The 20778-nt window shown below is 32.0% G+C and overlaps 1 protein-coding gene across 1 annotated transcript in view; it reads left to right on the top strand.

Moving 5' to 3' along the window:
- The window catches only part of Suv3 (Suv3 RNA helicase), a 348081-nt gene that overhangs the window by 61113 nt on the left and 266190 nt on the right, over positions 1-20778 (top strand). The window contains exons 2-4 of the mRNA XM_089592298.1: positions 8291-8517; positions 8589-8811; positions 8951-9119. Coding sequence (XP_089448424.1) covers positions 8291-8517; positions 8589-8811; positions 8951-9119 — 619 coding nt within the window. The remainder of the gene's footprint in view (positions 1-8290; positions 8518-8588; positions 8812-8950; positions 9120-20778) is intronic.

Here is a 20778-nt window from a genome sequence, read left to right as displayed (position 1 = left end):
ATGATTATTTAAAATGTGGCACTTGTATTCAAAATAAAATGCATAATATTAAATTTCATAACGATAGACGTAGAGCAAATGATATCTTACAAATCTTACATGTGGATTTAAATGGGCCTCATAGAAATAGTTATCATGGAGATTAATATTTTTTAATTATTGTTGACAATTACAGTAAAATTTCTTAAGTATACATAATGAAGTTTAAGAATGAAACTTATGATTTTTTAGTATATTGTATACATAAATTAGAAAACATGACAGGGAAAACAGTAAAAAAGTTAAGATGTGATAATGAAAAAGAAGCCTTAAACAAAAGTATTTATGAATTTATAAAACAGAAAGGTATTATGATAGATCCCTGCCCTCCATATGTGCATGAGTTAAATGGAACTGCAAAAAGATACAATCGGACAGTAATAGATGCAGCAAGGTGTCTATTAGGGGAGACCGGGGCGGAATGGGTGAAGAATTTTTAAAACGACTAAAACCTTTGCATTTATGAAAATTTTCCGTATCTTAAAGTTGGATAACATTTAACGAAGTCTCAAAAATTTCGTGTATAGTCGTTCAAATCGTAAGAACATATAATTTATTAAAAAAACCATTGGAAGCGTGACTTATCCAGTATACCCATACCACCCCATGACTGGGGTGGTACGGGTGCAGCACTGAGGCGGAATGGGCTCATACATTTTAAATGGGAGCTAGTTTTTTCTTGCAGAAGTGATTTGTAGCGCACAGTATGAATTAAATACATAAAAAAATTTTATCTATGTTATTAGGAGTCAATCTTATATATTTTTAACTTTTTATTCAGCAATATATTACTTATACATTTTAAAATGTAAATTGCACGTGAGCCTTTAGTCTTAAATCACATTCATCTTACAACTTTAAATAATAAATAATTTACCTACAAAGAGAGTAAAAATACCATCACAGTGGTTTTACAAATCAGTTGAAAAGTAAGTAAAGAAACGTAGGCATCTTTTTTTTTGTACTTTAGCAATCAAGGCAAACAATAATACTGACCGTCCCTGTTGAAAACTGACTGTAACTGTAACGTCTGAATCATAGGATTTGCTTGACGGGGAACAATTTCATCAAACTGTATTTAGTAATATCTTGTCCAATTTTTCGTTTTTTTGGTCCAGGTTTCAAATTGCAACTACCAGCTTTTCGTTTATTTTTACTAACGCTGAGTTGGTTCTCATATTCTACAGATGTTACGATAGCAGTTTTACCTCTGGTAGATGTTTTTCGAGGTGCCTTCGATAGTCCACGACTGTCTGTTAGTAACCTTTTTGTAGTTACGTATCATTTCAATTTATTACTACCTACTTATCCTAAAAAATATCTAATAGGTACGTATACAACACTCAACAATTTTGTTTGTTATTATTTCAACGCACCTGCACGTAGGCAACCACTACTGCACTGACTTGCTCATCTCGCCTCATGAAAATCCACCCATTCCGCCCCTGTGGTCATTTTAATTTTAAATCATAATAATTACTTTATTTCTTAAGGTTTAATCAAAAATAGCTTACTATTCCAAAGTAGAATAGTTACACGTTCGGTAAGAATAATTTTCAGCTTTAAAAATACTATTGTTAATAATTTTTTTGTTGATTGAAAATCCTTAAAATTATACCTTTTACGACCTTAACTTTTCTTTCTACCATATCTTAGTAAATAATTACTTTAGATCAAAGCTTTTTATTAACAAAAACTGCGACTGTTTTTAAGATACAATAATATAAAAATAAGCGCCATTCAAGTCACTATTACCGCAATATTGTAAAAACCCATATTCCCCAGATACCCATTTCGCCCTGGTCTCCCCTATCTGACGCAAAATTAGATGTAAAATTTTGGCCAATAATAGTAAAAACGGCAGTTTACGTAAAAAACAGAACCTTAGCAAATACTTTTAAAATGAAAAATCCCTATGAAATTATGATGGGAGTTGAGCCAAAAGTTAAATAATATAATATTGTATGGAAGTTATATATTTGTAAGAGTGCCAGAGGTTAAAAGAAATAATAAATGGGATGAAAAAGCAGAAGTACAAATATTACTAGGGTATGAAAGTGTTGGTTATACAGTACTTATTAATAATAAAATACATTTCTAGACATGTTGATATTGTAGAGGATGTTAAATTAGTAGGTTTTAATGGTGAAGAAAATGAAAATTTTTACAGTAAAGAAAGTGATAATAATGATAGTAGCGATAATAATTCGGTATTTGATGAAAATGTTAAAACTATAAAGAGTAGTGAAACTACAAATAAAAATAATAGTACCATAAAAAGGTCTAGTAAAACGTGTAAAGAACCTAAAAAGGTATAAACCAGAAAATTATGTAACATGCATTTACGTACAGTATGTTAGTGCAAATAGTCCATAAAATTATAATGAAGCAATAAGCGATGAAGAGTGTGTCAATTAGAAAGAAGCTATGGACAAGGAAATAAATTGCATTATCAAAAATAAAACTCATAAATTAGTAGACAGACCAAAAAATAAGAAAATTATTGATTTAAAATGAGTGTATACGAAGAAATCAGACAATAGATATAAAGCTAGATAAGTTGTAAGAAGTTTTCAACAAGAAGAAAAAATTGACGACACATTCACCTGTAGCAAAAACATAAACTTTTAAAATTTTGTTGGCTTATTGGTTACAAAATAATTTAATTATTAATTAAATGGACGCGGAATCAGCTTTTTTGAATGGGAATGTAAAATCTGAAGTGTATGCTAAACAACCAGAAGGTTATAATGATAGAACAGGCATAGTATGCAGGTTAAAAAAGCATTATATGGTTTGAGGAAGAGCCCTAGAGCATGGTATGAGTGTTCGGATACATATTTGCAAACTTTGAATTTTAAAAGAAGCGAGAATGATTATTGTTTGTATTATATACATGAAGGATATAATGCGATTTATGTAATTATCTTTGTGGATGGTTTTTCTAATATGTAGGAAAAGTAAAAATAAAATAAACGAAACTAAAAGGTTGTTAACAAATAAATTTAAGATAAAAGACATAGGTGATGTTAATACATATCTTGGTATAAATATTGATTACGATCGTAAAAGTGGTATATTGACATTAGATCAGGAAAGATATATAGAATCTTTAGCAGAAAAGTATGATGTAATAAACGCCAAATTATATGAAACTCCAATGGAGCAAAACTTTAAATGTGAGCCCGTACGGTCAGCATCTGAATTTAAAAACTACAGACATTTGATAGGAGCACTTCTATATACAAGCGCAGGAACAAGACCAGATATCAGTTATAGCGTAAACTATTTAAGTAGATTTCAAAACTGTTCAAATCAAACTCATTAAAAATATGCAATAAGAATTTTAAAATCTTTGTATTGAACAAAATATATCAAGTTAACGTATGAAAGAAATTTCGAAGTAGATATCTTGACTTGCTTTGTGGATGCAGACTGGGCAGGTGATGCAGTTGATAGAAATCCAACTACTGGTTACGTTATACAGCTCTTTAACAATGTAATACATAGGAAATCTAAGAAACAAGGAAGTATAACACAATCTTTGACAGCAGCTGAGTATCTGGCGTTATCTGAAAGCGTAAGCAAAATCTTATGGATAAGAGAAGTATTAAAAGATTTCTCAATTATTTTTAATAAACCAATAAATATTTTCAAAGATAACTCTTGTGCGAGTAGTATTGCTAAATTTGATAATTATACGAAAAACTTGAAATATATCGAAACACATTTTCACTTTGTAAACGCGAATTGTTCAAACGGTATAATTAATATTGTTAAAGTAAACTGAGAAAATGATGAAGCAGACGTTTTGCTGAGACATTAGGGAGAATTAAATTTGTTAAGTTTAGAAAGGATTTAAGATTGATTTAAAATAAAAACATGATTAGTTAAAATTTGTAACATGATAAAATTTCAAATTTAAGGAAGCGTGTTAAAATATAAGTAAATTTAAAATTACGCGCGCGACGTTGGGATCCTAGGCATTGAGCATGTGTAGGAGCTCTCGATTTGCGTGATTGTTATATGTGTTGAACGATCTTTTATTTAAGCAGATTTTTATTTGAGTTCGGTCAGTTTTCTGAATGGCAGGCTAAGGATTTTTATATATTTTTCTAATTATTAATTTAATGAAACAAATATTAATAATTCTTGTTTTAAGTGAGATCTTACCCATTTAAACACTGCGACGTGAATGCCCGTTCTGTTAGAGTCCTCGTTCTCCCCGACTTTCATAGTTGCTCGCAATTATACACATACTCAAGCTCTTAGCCTAAGTTTCGGTTACAAATAAATTAACAACTTAACACGTCCATCCATGCGAGTGGATTGACCACGACTCCGCTGTATAAATACCGTAGTATTTTTCGCATTCATCTCGGCCTTTCCTAAATTTTGCTATGCGTATTATTTTTGTTCTCACTTATTGACTCACCTTCATCTTCTTACTGATCGTCATAAAGGTCACATTGAGGTTGCCAAACACGCATTTGAGTAATACGGGCAGTAGTTGTGTAACGCTTCTTGGCCTAACTATCCAAACATACAATTCGAGTATCGCTCGGTAGTACTTCAGTTACAACTGAAGGCCCTTTCCTTTTATTTTGAAGTTTTGTTGATTCCCTAGTCGTGACAGTACTATTTTTAAAATAAACTAAGTCTCCGATTTGTAGTTTGATATTTTGAGCTCGGTTTATGTTATAACGCGTTCGCATACGCTCCTGCTCTTGAATAATTTTTTTGTCAACTTCCTCGTGTCTTACGTTATGATTCGAATCGTACTGCTCATTATCTGTTATTAATTCCCTCAACCAGCCCTCATCATGACTAGGCGTGTACCGGTACAATGACTTAAAAGGACTTTTTTTGTAGTTGCGCTTTGAATTTCGTTTACATCTCTTCGTACGAATTTCAACAAGAGGTCCCAGTCCTTAAAATTGTCGCGTTCGATACTTGCCTGTAACATAGGCACTAGCACTGCATTTATTCTTTCAACCTGACCGTTTGCCTGTGCATGATGCGGTGATGTTAAAATATGTTTAATACCGTGCTTCAAGCAAAAATCATTAAACGACTTTGAAACAAAACAAGAGCCTTTATCAGAAATTACGCGTTCTGGTGCTCCAAACTCGCATACAAGATCGCTTATCGCTTTAATAGCATTCGCTGTCTTAGTGTCTCGCATTGTTTCAACAATTACATCCTTGGTTAAGTTATCGATCATTACCACTACAAACTTGTTACTTTAACTTGACCGTACAAAGGGTCCTACGTGATCATTATGTGTAGTATGAGTTGGCCAACGATGTAGTAAACACATACTTTTTAAATTTTTTATCTACTCCTTGGCATAAATAGATGGTTTATTTCCCGAGAACTTATTTATATTTCGCGACAAATCTGGCATTACCTGGAAATTTTGCATAGACCCTAGATTTCCAACATTATCGGATAAGTTCTGATTTGAGCAATCTATTCTTCGAATTAGAGTTTGTATCAGCGTCATGTTTTGTTGGTCTCTTCGACGGCTTTCTTCCATCATGAGCATGACTGCTTTTTCCAGAAGATTCCAGATAGGTTGGGTATTTTAAGCTGTGCTCGATGCCGTGTTAAAATTTTTATCGATATTTCCATTTGGTGGTCGGTTCGGTTAAGTCCATGCTCGAATTGCTGCCTGAATGACTCATTTGACTAGGAGAATGATTCCGAGGAATCTCTCCACTTTTAGGCTCCATTCTTCTCAATCCCCTTCCCACACCAGTTGTTCATAGAGCTTGATCACCGCCTATTTGATTTTCTCTCATAGTCTCGGGATTAAATATGGTTGATCTCACTTCTTGATTAATCATTAATTGGTGTCAAAAATAATCAAACGTATTTTCGCTTATTCTAAAATTTGATAAAACATTATCGTTATGGCTCGCCATTTACAATTCAGTTATTCACTCTCACACACGTAACGCAACAATTCATAGTACTTTATTTTGTTTGACATTAAATAACTCACACCTTCAGTCAATTTAAATACTCAACCTGCACTATCCCACTGCTGAAATGTTAAACGATTTTTTATTCAAGCAGATTTTTGTTTGAGTTCGGTCAGTTTTCTGACTGGCGAGCTAAGGATTTTTATATTTTTCTTATTATCAATTTAATAAAACAAATAACGACTATTGCATCGAACCTTATTGGTTTTCATAATGGTTATTTTATACACTTCATACACATAGTTCTTGTTTTGAGGAGATTCGGGAGTAACAATAAAATGCAGAGATCACAATAGTATGGAGTTTTCTTGGTAGTCTAGAATACGTAGAACTTACATAAATTTTTTAAATATTTGTTATAGGTCATTTTTAAAGGAATTATACAAACAAAAATCATGTGATTAACATAGGCTCTTGTGGAGAGTAACCTCTTTGTCTCGCTTAGATGGACAAAACTTTTTGAAAAATGCAAAGGTATTGAAAAAAATCTACCTACGATTAATTTTTGTTTAATTATTCAGTAAGCAAAATTTAGAGACATGTTATAGTGCATTTTAAACAATGTAAACGTTAAACGTAAGGAAAATATTGAGTTCGTGGGGTGCAAGAGAGGGTGCGCGGTAAAGGGGGCCAAGCTACGTGGGCAGAGGGGACTCTCCCTTCCTCGGCCCTTTAAATGATACTCCCGAACCTCCTTAAGTGATATCTTGCCCGTTTCAACACTGCAATGCGAATGCCCATGCTGCCGGAGTCCCAGTTCCCCTCGACTCTCATACTTGCTCGCAATCATACACATAATCAAGCTCTTAGCCTAAGTTTCGGTTACAAATAAATTTACAATTTAACACATAATTGATGACGATACGTATATTCAGTGTATAGATAACTGTTGCTGAGGCAAGATGCCTTATGTTGGATATGAAGTGTTAATTATAATAAGTTCAAGTATATCGTAAAAGATATGTTTGAAGTATCTATTTTCCCAGGCTAATTCATTTTCAACAGGGATAAGTAGAAACTAGCTAAGCACGGGTGAATTTCAATATTAAATTATATGTTATAATAGAAAATGAATAAAATGAAAAATTACAATTTTACAATGGATAATAGCCATATGTTTGTGGTTTTCTTTAATCTCAATAAGATATAGTGGATTATTTTACTTTTGTGGTAGCCAAAATAAAAAAAAGTTTTTATTTGTTGGATACAAAGATACCAACGAGAATTAATTGTACACATATGAAGTCATGTAAAATGCACGAATATTAATTTTAAATAAAAGCAATTTTTGTCCCGCGTAATAGGACAAAAGTCCCTTCTTTCGGCGCAGTATAGTAAAAATTTTTGTTTCATTCTGCATTACATGACCAACAATTTTCACATGTATTACATATATCATAGCAAACATGGAAGTACTTAAAATGCTCGAATCATAACATAAGAAGCGTATTAAGGTATATGTATTATATGCACGTGCGTGCTCGAATATGTAATAATAAAATTTTCTCTGTTTTAATATGTGATTCTTATGGATCTATTTAAATTAAGGGTGCTCTAATTTTCTCAGTTTTTTATACCGATTTTAATAACATTTGAGTTAGAAGTTTTACTTCTGCCGGAGATCCTAAGACCCACACCTGGTTTTGTCTCAACTATGTATTACTTAGCTGTCATTGTACTGGCGTAAAGTAATTACAAAGGTGATAAGTGCAGTCTGAGGCTAAAAAGCGGCTCTTACACTTTATTCACTAATTAATGTGCAGTGACGTAATACACTACATTAGTTAACGTTTTTTATTTTGCTTTTGTCCGGCTTAACTTCTTATTGTGCAGCACTGTACTGTTAAAGTTGTTATTATCTATTCTATCATTTATCAAATGCTTGTTTTTTTTAGTCAAAGGGCCAGTATTTTTGAGTAGGTTATTGTCAACGGTGGTATTTCAAACTACGAATTAGGTGTATGAATTGGTTGGTAACCATTGGTCCCAAAGTAAATTGTAATGCAACAATTGTGTTTAGGGCTTTAGAACTTCTAGAAAAAAGTTGCACTTTAGTAATGGCACAACTATATTTTTTTCACTTTTTAAAAAACTCTGTTTAAATAAGCATAGGTTTTCAAAAAATGACAGCCAAGTCTCTAGCTGGCTTAATCCTTACAATTTATAGAAAAAACGTAAATTCAGACGATTTCATTTCACCCTAAACTATTACATTTTTATGAAATGATCTATGGACATTGTTACAGTTAATTTGTCTCTTTTAGGCACATCAGAATCATTACAAGTCAGCCTAATCGAGGGAAAAAAAGTGACTGTACTCAAAATATTTCATTATTGTTTCAACCAGTGCTTGTCAAACCAACTCCAGATGATATTAATGTTGGCGCTGAGCTTACAACTACTTTACGTAAAACTGATTTGCTAAAATTATTAAATAGCTTTATTCAAGTAAAGGAAGTTATAAAATTGTCAACTGAATATGGTCTTGATAGTACGTAGCTCTAAGTAATGTACTATTTTTATTTTGAATCGTAATCAAATAAATTATTATATTATGACTAGATTATTTGCGCAAAGAAGCATTCAATAGTTTTCGTCGGTACTGTGTTGAAATAGAATCACTACCTGTTGATCTTCATGTTGTTATTAGTGATATACTTCAAGGAGCAGGAAATATAACTGATATCTTTCCATATTTTATGAAGCATGCTAAAGATATTTTTCCTCATTTAGAGTGCTTGGATGATTTAAAAAAAATAAGTGATTTACGGACACCAGCTAATTGGTAAGATTGTAATCTACTTTACACAACAACAAGCAATAAAAATGAATGTAATTGAGACTATTTAAAAAAAAAATTGTTATAGTTTTTTTTTATAAATAGAGTCATCTTTGTGTTTTTAAATCTTCTAATTGATGAATAGGTATCCTGTAGCTAGGACGATCACAAGAAAAATAATTTTTCATGCTGGACCAACAAACAGTGGTAAAACTTACCATGCTCTAGAGCGTTTTATGGTAGCTAAAAGTGGAGTATATTGTGGCCCTTTGAAACTGTTAGCTGCTGAAGTATTCAATAAATGTAATTCATACGTAAGTAAATAATTTTCTCAGTCCTCTTAAAATAAATTTTTTATCAATCTAACTTGAAAACTGTTCCCTTTATTCAAAAATGTACTTTGTTGTCCCTCTATTTTAATGTAATCACCTTAATATAAAACTCTTTATACTACTACAAATAATACAACTTTTCATGAAGTAGATAATTTTATTGGTTAAGGGTACATTACTGGGGAAAGTAATTTAATCAATATTAACGCTAATAACTTGATAATACAATTCATGTGTGATACACGTACACTATGTCACTTCTGAGAGCGTACAGTCTTGGTGCTATACATAAATCAGGATTGCACTTCAATGTCCGACATTGTGTTCTTTGTTCATACTATTACTCCACTGATTCGAGTGATCCGTCGTAGTTAACTAAGTGTACTAGGCTCATGATTTCAGTAGTGGAGGAGAAGACCAAACCTGGTGCCCAAAGATACACAGTAAAGAAAGAAAAAATATGTGCATCTGTACCGCTATAGTTATATCTCTGCACATATGTATATGTAAATATCTAGATATAGTGGACATTGACTACATAAGCCCTTGCAGCTCATATATATCACGTATCGTCTTTTTCTGTACTGTTACCTTAAACGCAATTTTGTATGCCACGCAGTTTTTTATGCTTGATGAGAAATATTATTTATTACATGAGTATTATGCATCAATTCAACTAAATACTCAGTAAAATGACAAACTAAGTAATAATAATGTGAGCCTTAAAATCTAATCGTTAACTTTTAAACCTTTCCACGACATTATTTTTATGATTTTGATCATTCGTTCTCTTACACTTGATGCAAGAAATGTGGTAAAGTCTCAAGCTTCTTTCAACAAATTATGGTAAGCTTTGGCTTCCTTTTCGTATTTGGATACCGACCACCGTTAAATTTATGTTGAATTGAATATCGTATTTTATTTTTATGCATTTTAATCATTACGTGAATATAAATTAGCAACAATAACAGGGCTGGACTTTATTATCTAAGTAAACTTTAATATTATTATTTTACAACTAACAATTGCTACGTTTTTTTAGGATAATTAATAGAATTGTAGAATAAAACATTTAAAAGATCGAGTATATAAATAAAAAGTTTTGTACTGTTGAATTAATAGTAGTTTTTTCATTGACGAAGTACGATTTGTTTTAAGTACCCCACATCTTACTAGCCTGAAACTTTATTTAGATGAAAAATTTATCGCAATAAAGAAAAATTATAGAGATAGTGAATATTTTCCGATGTATCGCTTACTGAAATAAGCTCCCGCTTTCACTTATTTAGAGTAAAAATTGCTCGAAATGCACGTTTTACAAGTTTCTATTTCTTTCTAGTAAATAATGTATTTTTTTTAATTTGAGTAGAGTATGTAGGCGCATATTACTCGCATGCCTCATACAATAAAGAACAAAAAGATGATGACTATGGAAAAATAAATATTGTGCTCTTGGTAAATGAATGAGACAAGCAAATGCGATGACTAATAAATGTAATACATAATTGAAAGGAAAAGTTAAGAAAATAAAGGTTGGCAGTATAGTTTAATATTTATGTCTTTGAAGTGAAATCGTCCTCAATAAACTAAAGTCTTGGCTACAAATGCATATATACATCTTAGTGACTCTTAGGTCACTTGCAGTGCTTTGAACACCTTAATTAAACAAACCTGATATATGATTGTCATAGAAAGGGGATCCGGACGACTAGATAGTGAAAACGACCTCAGCTGCGATCACACGTTTGCAGAAATTCTTTAAAAGATTTGAATGTATAGCGATCATTCAATTAGGGGTCCAATTTGTGGATGCTTTTTTGTAACGGAATATTGCAACTGTATGAACTGTAGTTATACCCTGTCTATCACCATAAGGTATGATCTCACCCGAAACCTTAGCTGAGATTCGCAAAAAGTATAGGAGTAAATGAGTTAATTACTGCTCAGGCACCAACTACTGCGCACTTGATGGTAATACAGAATAAGAAAAACAGACTCGAAAATTCCAATGCTCCAGACATTGTAACACGTTTGAACATTAAAAACGTTCAATCCAAAATCATACTTTACATCATAACATTCAGCAGTACTTGAGTCATTTATCTACATCCTTACTATGAAAAAAAATTAAAAATTAATGTCACAGTATTCAAAGCTGTTCTGTTAGAGATGCCATTGAAATGGTATATCTCTAGAAAATAAAATTAGTTGAAATTTTTTTATTTTAGTAAGGATACTTTAAAAGAGTTCTCAGCTGAGAAATCAGGTAAGTTTTGGCATGAGATAATTACCTGAGTTTTTATATGAGATGTCATCTAATGGTCGTAGATGGGGCGGACTCATATCTTACTCGACAATTTACAACTTAAAAACGCCTAGAACTGGGATACTGATTTTTTTTATTTTTGTGTAGCATAAAATACTAAGGTTATTAACGTAAACAACATTTATATGCATTTGAAGTGACTTAAAAAAAATTACATCACATGCTTTAATGGTGTTCAAGTTGCGGGACCGAAATGTAATTTTATATTTCCATTGTTTTTGTAATTACTTTGTATTTTACGGAGATTGAGAATGTTGTATGAATTTTTTCCGAATTTTTAATTACAATATGTCAGTACTACAGGCTCGTGAATTTAAAAAGTCAGTCTCCCCAAAATAAAAACTGAGTGTCCTTAACTCTAAAGAATATCATGTATTGTTGCAAAGTGTTAAGTTACCGATTATGAAAGTGATATGGGTTAACAAACTACTGTTGTATACATGACAAAAATAAGATGGCTATACTAAGTTTAGTTTTCATTTGTTGCAGTATAGTATCAACTGTTTGATCATTTTATGAAAGCTTGTAAGAACGCATCTTGTGCTATGAGCCCGTAACCTGTAAAACCAAGAAATGTCATGTATCTTCGCGAGGTGTTAGATTATTGACTTGGAAGGTAATTGGTAATAATATAGCTTTTTTGTTTATGATACAAGTGCAAAGGTAAAGTTTAATTTTCATTTGTAGTATCACAATCTCGATTTGTCGACGCAATCATAAAAGCCCGTAACGCTCCTTTTTTCACGTAAGTGCGTAAAATTGGTTAATCATCTCGAGTTAAATAAAATTCTGCTATGGATTGGTAAGGTAGGAAACTGATTCGTCTAAAATAAACTCTTCAGAAATATTGAAATAAGGTAATGTTCCCGATCAAAAATTTTGTTTTAGCAACGGTTGGGGCTCCTTTGCTAAATATCATTACTCTAAGATAAAAAAATTCTAGATGACACGTCACGTGATATGTCAGCTAATATGTTAGCTGATATGTCACGTGCCATGCCATGTAAATTTTTTTTAAAATCTTAAATAATAAACATCAATCCCTTCAAGCTTCAGTAGGTGTGTTTTTCGATGTATCATGTGGATAATACAACCGAATAATGCTAGTAGATAGACGTAAATTGCATAACGTAACAGTTTGTTATTAGTTTTGATGTTTTCAGTTAAGTTAAATATTGACACGACATATCAGCTGAGATGTCAGAAGAAATCTCAGATGACATATTAGCGACACTGGAAAAAAAGTGGGCTGGCAGTGCCACCAAAAGTACCTATAGCGGTGTACTCAGACTCATGATGCTGCTGCGCGTCTGCTCTGGGCGTGCGGCGCGCCCACATCGTACGGAGTGCGGGCTGCCAAAAATTTTGATGCGCAGTAGATGCAGATAGTTGTATGGCGGTTCGCCTTCGCATTAGTGCTACTGTTTGCATGTTACGAGAGTGCTGTGCCGAGAGTGTCCAGCAATATACAAACCCACCGCGTAATTATAGCGAAATTTAATATGTGTATGAATGTTAACAGTTATAATTGCTTTATTGATTCGATGCAGTTATTAATAGGTAAGGTCAATAAAAAAATTTTAAAAACATTAATTTAGGACATATCGTTTTATGAATATTTAAGAAAATTACAAATAATTTGGAGCAACAACAAATAAATCTCCATTCGATTGAGTATTAAAGGTACAAGACGCTATGTACGGTATGTCAGAGTGTTTAATTAGGAGATTTTTTTTTGTATTTCGAACCAAAAAAGCATGAACGTGTTCACAGAACGTTATCTCCTTAAAAGTATCAACGAAAAAGTAAATTGTGTTACACAATTTAAATATTTTAATAATTGTACCGGATTATTTTTCAGTATTCATCATATTTATTAAAATAGTCTTTCCTATCGCATATTTAATGCCATCTATATCAACATGACTGTAAGCTATCGATTGTTGTACAAAGTTATGGATATCAGAGCAGACAATTGGTATTTTTAATTTCGATTTATCAACTGAACCGACAGCGAGTGCTTCGTTGAATCGAATATTATTAAAAATTTGGCATATGTTAAGCACTTGTTTTGTTGCAATGGTAACCAATAAATTTTAACTTCCGCTCGTGGAACAAGCATTAGCTTTTACTGGTCGATTAAACGACTCAAACCTCATGGTCCAGTAATTAATACAAGGACCATTTTTTTCTAAAATAGATGGGTAATGGATCAGTATGTAGAACTTTGGTTTAAGAGGACCAACAAGTTCAACATACTTACTATTGAACAGGTGGATTAACTCTCATAACTGTGAAATATCAGATGAAATAATGCGTGGAGATAACATAATATCGATAATTTTACGAAGTATTTGAAACATCTCCCAATACTCGTTGTCTTCGGGAATCATGGTACCTATAATCAGTCCTTATAAAACGTACTAGATTGAGCATTTCTGCAACTGACATTTTCAAGCTTAGTTTACCTCTTAATCTATTGATTTATATAATTGGTGGCTTGTTTGCATTAATGCCGAAGTTAAATGTTTGAATTCTCGCGTTCAACATATCCAACGAATACAGTTTATCTACAAAAATGTGACGATAAAAAATAGCTTGAAGGACATATTTACAAACGCCGCACAAGACGTCGTGCATCATGTCTATGCTGACGTTGTCAAAGATATTAAAATCAATTATATCGTGAAACGCGCAACTTTCTTTTATCCCAGTGTCAGATGAATTATTTTTTTGCAGGTCTTCTGTATAATTAATAATATTCCTCATTTTGGAGTTATCTTCAAGCGTTTGTACTGCAGCTTCTTTTGATGTAACTTTACAGATAGGGCAAAATGAATTTGATTTAAAGGACTCGGTAAATCCAAATATACTGTTGAGGCCAAGGTTATCACCTAGTATCAAAGTCAGTTGAAATTTGACGCTTTTTTTTAACCCATTGATATTAATCTGTAAGCCCTCTAAATTCAAAAAATTAATTTCTTCAATTACTTTTTTAAAAACAGAAGCATTATTACATTTTTTTTTTATCTTTGACAGAAACTAAGCTGGCAAATATAATGCTATTTAGACGAGACGCTACGTGCGGTGGAAGACATGCTAAAAAAGCATAAATAACGCCAAATTTATTGACCCCTGCATGTAATCCTAAAGCGTTGCCTACCTCCAAATCGTCATTGTAAATGTACAATGGTAAAACAATATCATTTTGAAATTTTTTACTGTATTTTTCAACCCATAATTTACCTTGCATTATGTTTGATATCACGAATTTTTCTTTTTTCAATGTACAGATGTAATTTTCAATTTGATTCATTAAATTAGAAATTTCTAAAAAAAACTTTAGGGAATCCCGAAGAGGCACATGTACTGCTTGTAAATTTTCCAGTACATATGTCATGCAGTTATTAACGCATTTTAATGTAAATGATTTACCAATGTCAAATACTTCGAAATTTAGTAAGCCATAATTTTTCAGAAGATTAAATCGTTTTGACTCAGTATTTATTTCTTCAAAAACACTTTCATAATGCAATATACAAGAATGGATTTCATCAATCACATTATTTTGGACATTGTGTTTTTTTTTAATATTAACAACTTCAACTGAAATGGACGGTAAGAGAGCCTTTTTTGAGAAAATATAAATATGCTCCACCACTGTTTGCACAAGCTTTCGTGGATAGCTAGGCTCACCATATAGATCTAAAATAAATGTAACGAGGTATTGAAGTATAAGTGTGCTTCCCATTTTTTATAAAAATGTTAATTTAATGACAAGCTACAGGTACATATGAACTCTACTTTAACTTTTCTTAGATTTTGACGATTGCCTTACATCAATAATTTTAAATTTTTTTTATCGCAGATTTCAAATTTATAACCGCAGAGAAATTTTTAAAAGGCTTATCGATTTCATATACTACGCTTTGTATAAATGAATATACGTAATCACATAAACCTGGCCAGCTGCGTAACGCTGTCAAAGACTTGTACGTTAGTTCTACAGCTTTGACGACAGTTTTGCAAATATATTTTTCTCCATTATTTACCACATAAATATCTGTTATATTATTTACGGAGCCACAAATCACTGTATAAGGTAACACAGCATATTTGTGATTATTCAAATACTCTTCTAAAGCTTTCCGTGCTACATCTGCATCTTCAATTTTCTAAAAAAATAATAATAATGACTTTTTATCCACTTAATAATATTATATATCTTGTAGAATAAAAATAATTCGAATTCATGTCTTACCTCAACATGTAGAATGAAACATATACTGAGCTGACTTTTAGGGATACTTTCATTATTAAATTTTCTTATCACAGTTATGCACAACGGTAACAACAACCGAGCTGAGGTTTCGTTGGGCTTACCTATCAAAATAAATGGCTTTTTATAAAAATTTTTGCCATAAAGTTTATGAAATAAAGTAGGAGGCTCAGTTTAACTGTGTATGTAATAACAAGAGTAGAACTACGTACCAGCTGTGATTAAATCCTTGTTTTCTTTAAAAAACAATTGAACTTCTGCAATTTTCGATTTCTCAAAAATTTTTAAAATTTTTGGGGCCATGAGTGGCCACGTTGAACTGAACAATGACGGATATAGCTTTGCAATTTTTTCTTGAATAACCTTATTTTGCAGCAGTACAGCTGTTTGTGCATCAAAATCTAGTTGGAGCTGAAAAAAAAAATTGTTAAATACATGATTGCGACTTAATTCAATTTTTTAAATTACAATGTTTATACTACTGTTAAATTTCATACCAGAGTAGCTCCAAGTGGTGGAGTTAAACAAGGAAAACTACGGAAATATGTTTGCAACGAATCGATGTCATCTTTTTTACTTTGTAAAAGAGCCAAACGTTCCGCTAAACTACTTTTCCATTGGCTTATTATTGCTTCAGGATTTGTTAAACTTTCACTTGCATCAGATAAACAATCGTGTAATGGAAATTGGCTATCTAAAAATGGTTTTTTTGAAAAAAAAAAAAAAAAGTCAATAAATAAGAAAATAAATAAATAAATAAAAACAAATAAATACGAAAAATATATCATAAGTCACAAGCAAAAGAATGTTGAGATCACATTTTTCCTATTTTTACCTGTTCTCTGGAGTTGAGAATCTTCACTCTCAAGAGTCACTAAGCCTGCTTCGTGTAGATATTTGCGCCAATACTTATAGCCTGAGTACAGTAAGCCTCTGGCCCCAACGGCTTGTTTTTGGTCATTTACGTAGTACGGCTCATAATAATAATCTTTACTTCTCCCCACGGAAAACAGGTTTACAATTTGGTCTCTCAGATTCATAAAATCATTTGCCCCCAATCTATACAAAAAAAGTATGAGTGTAGTAAAATTAATAAATACAAATAAACATCGTATACGTGATACGTGTATTTTTTAAAAACACTGTAGGTCGCCATTAGGTTAACTAAATACGTTCTTGAGAACGTCCAAAGAATTTTGAATATTAATTGTAATCAAACATCGGCCTGGATTAAGGGGTTAGGGCTTAGGGTAAACTTTAAACCACTTTAAAAGTTTTGAAATTCTATAATCAAATTCAAACTAAAATCAAATTATTTATTAATGCGTAAGTTTGTTATCCATTAAAATATTTTTTGTCTGTTGCCCACAATCTCTACAAATCTTTGTAATTATAATACGATTGTCTTAGATACCATTGATTTATTGTATGGGAAAAAATTTTTTTTATAAGTACCTTAGGGCCCCGTACGTCCTTAATCCACTCCTAATCAGGAAATTTGCTAAAATGATAAATTTACTTTTAATAGTTGACGCATACATTGCAGACAATAAATTAAAAATCCCTTGGGGAATATCACATTAATTAAACAAACTCTTTTTCCAAAAAACGAGCACTTTAAGATTTTTTGCAGTATAAAGTCATGATATTTTTTTGAGTATTTGAATGTTATACGATAACAAAAATAACTTCCTTACTTTTAAGACTTTGCTTCTTGAAATTTAAAAATCATACATTGATCCTTCAGACGAGCCTCATCGATTTTTTTAGTACACTTATATCTTTGTAGTAAAACCATGCCCACAAAATTACCTGGTGCACTTAGGTACTTGTATAAATCATTGGATATAAATTTAATGCTACTTACAGAAAATAATTAACTAAGTTGTACAAGTGCACAGTTGTAAAATTAAATAATTTTTCATTTTAAATATAAAGTATGCAAATAAAAAATATTTCTTTATTTTTTCCATAGTCACTGAAGTGAGAACATCGTCAAATTAAAAAAATTAACTGACTCGTCTGATCGCATGATGAAAAAGTGTTACAATTGTTATCAGAGCTAGATGTGGAAGGATCTGGAGTTGCTCTTTCATATGCATGATTGAAATTCATGGATGGACTTGTGGGTGTTACGACACGTGGAGTAAAAAGTGATGAAACTGATGGTACATGAGAATCAGTAGGTGTACTTTCGCACACAGATGTTACACAGGTTTTAAAACCCATCTCATTAACATTGCTCTCAAAACTGTCATACATTTCGTGGTCACTTTCAACAAATGTGTTTTCATAATTATTATCATGACTTACACAATCATCATCAACTTGGACTACTATACTCTCTCCCATGATTTTTTCTTTTTCGAAATTATAACAGCAAATAAACTCTAAAGTGACTTGGATAATAAATTTCATATTCAACAAGTTCAATAATTTACTATTATCTATAGCATAGAAATTCTCGTCTGATACGTTTTGACCTAAATAAAACATCGATGACAACTCCCAAAAACACAGTTTGCATGCAATATAAAGATTAATTTTTGGCTAGGTATACTCACATTTTAAGAATGTCTGAATATCAGGATACGAATAACGTTTGAAGAAGTCATTCATTGCGGAGTGATGCCTATTCACCAGCACATATCGTAAACGCATACGCAGTAGTAAACCGTTGGTCTTATTATCACACAATACATAAACTTAAACAATGACAATTTTACTGCTAATTTCACGGGGACGGGGTTACGAACCTCACGGTTCACGTGGCGCAGCACTCTCATAACATGCAAACAGTAGCACTAATGCAAAGGCGAACCGCCATACAACTATCTGCATCTACTGCGCATCAACATTTTTGGCAGCCCGCACTCCGTACGATGTGGACGCGCCGCACGCCCAGAACAGACGCCTAACAGCATCATGAGTCTGATTACACCGCTATAGGTACTTTTGGTGGAACTGCCAGCCCACTTTTTTTCCAGTGTAATGCTTATTAAGAGGGTAAACTTGCTTTTTAATTTTGGCAAACTTTTGTACTGGTACACAATAACAACCTTATATTAGAAACAACCCTCTAAATGATGCTCTAATCAGACTAGTGAGCTCAAAAGAATGATTCTTCGTTACCGAACATACCTGACTTTTACAGTTCTTTTAGATTTTGAGATTTTCGAGATTCGATTGGCTACAGTAAAACTCTGCATGATAGAATACATTAAATTGGATTTTTACGTAAGAATACATCATTTAATGAGCTTTATACTTTCTTTAATACAAGACAGTGTTATTAGTTACCAAAATTTACTTCAATGATTTTTTTTTACAAATCAAGTGTAATAATCGTTATGGTCAAGAAATTTATTTTCCAAATAAAAAAATGATAATCAATTGAAGCGTCAATTGACAAAAGTTCTGACAGACACATAGTGAGAACCTTGCGATAAGGATGATGGCATTCCGTGTATCAGTCAGAGTTTCTACCTTATCGATTACCTCACTTTGGTAAATTTCTATTATAAACTTACTAAACGATTGTTTTCACGTGAACTCACAAGAAAACGTGTCAAAATGGTACTTCTAGGTATCGATAGTACCCAAATTTATTGCATTTTATAGCGAATTAAATAGAAAAAGTTACGTCTTACAACCATGAAAGAGTATTAAGATACTAATATTATAAAATGCAACTTTTTTCAAAAAATAATGCATTGAATGACCTAGAGTTGCAATATGACTTATAAAATAACGAAACAAAAGCGGGTCTTCTAATAGTTTTTATAAGTATTTATTTTGAAAACCAAAGTTTTCTCTTTACTAGTAATACTTGACCTGTAAATTCGTATATGTTTAGTAAGTTTATTTTTCAAATTGAATGTTCTCGGAAACTATGAGAAGGCCCGCTTTTGTTTTACTTTTTATAAGTTCTATTGAAATTTCTGATCATTTAATGTATTACTTTTAGAGAAAGTTACATTTCACATAGTAAGTATCATAGTACTCAATTAAGATTGCAGGATATAACTTTTTCTTGCAATTTGCAATTGATTGCAACAAATTTGGGCTCAATTCGTGAGAAGTATCAGTATGGTAAGCCTTCTCGTTATTTGACGTCAGCATAGCTATAAAACAATGAATTGATAATGAACCATCAAAGTGAAGTAGTCAGTAAGGCAGAAATTCTCGGGTGTATACTCAATGCCTCTAAACGGATTGATGGTATGTACAAGCTTAACAGTCACAATTTTTGCTGAGTTCGGTAGGAATGATGTTCGCGCTTTACAGTATCGTGATTTTTTTTTTTTTTTCTCTTTTCTTGAGGTATTACATGGAATGGTGATGCACTGTAACCGGAGCATAAAATAAGGTTGGTAATATCTTTTATCTGGAACGAACTATGACGAATTATTTGCTGGGTGTGTTGATAGAAGTCGTAAAAGAGTTTTCGGTTACTTTACTTCTTGATTGCAGTTTTAATCGGTAGTGTTATGCAGTAGGCGTAAATGCTTTGCATTTCACAAAGTATAAAAATGACGTTGATGTTTTATGCGACATTTCTGCAGGATCAGTGATGCTTTATTGACCTTGCTCCATTGCTCCATTGAAATCAAGTGAGAGGAGGCACTACAGTGTTGCTGTCACGCCTTTATTATATCGTTTTTAATCTTGCATAAAATTGTGTTGTAACACTATCAGGTTTATTTTTATTGATGTCTTATACGTTTGAAAAGCTTTTTGCGAACTATAAGACATTAATCTCACTGTAGATTTTTGTCGCAACTTAACAATGCACTAGTGTTAAACTAAATGTTGTTGAAGTTCAGTCGTTGGAAATACATCTTCAAAATGTGAAAGCTTGCGTTGATGGTTTTGCACGTGCACATAATTTGTTTTATGTTTACATGTTGTATGTAATACAATAAAAGAGTATAATTATAACCAATAGTATACGTTAACTCGTAAAAAAAGTTTTGTGAAATTTTATTTGATTATAAAAACTCTTGTTTTTTGTTTTTTCTTTTTTTTTTAGGGCT

This window comes from Copidosoma floridanum, unplaced genomic scaffold (genome assembly GCF_036245765.1).
Source record: "Copidosoma floridanum isolate Cflo_tuat_1 unplaced genomic scaffold, Cflo_Japanese_pri ptg000016l, whole genome shotgun sequence".
NCBI lineage: Eukaryota > Metazoa > Arthropoda > Insecta > Hymenoptera > Encyrtidae > Copidosoma > Copidosoma floridanum.
The sequence above is the reverse complement of the archived record's forward strand: the minus strand, read 5'-3'. Positions and strand labels throughout refer to the sequence as shown.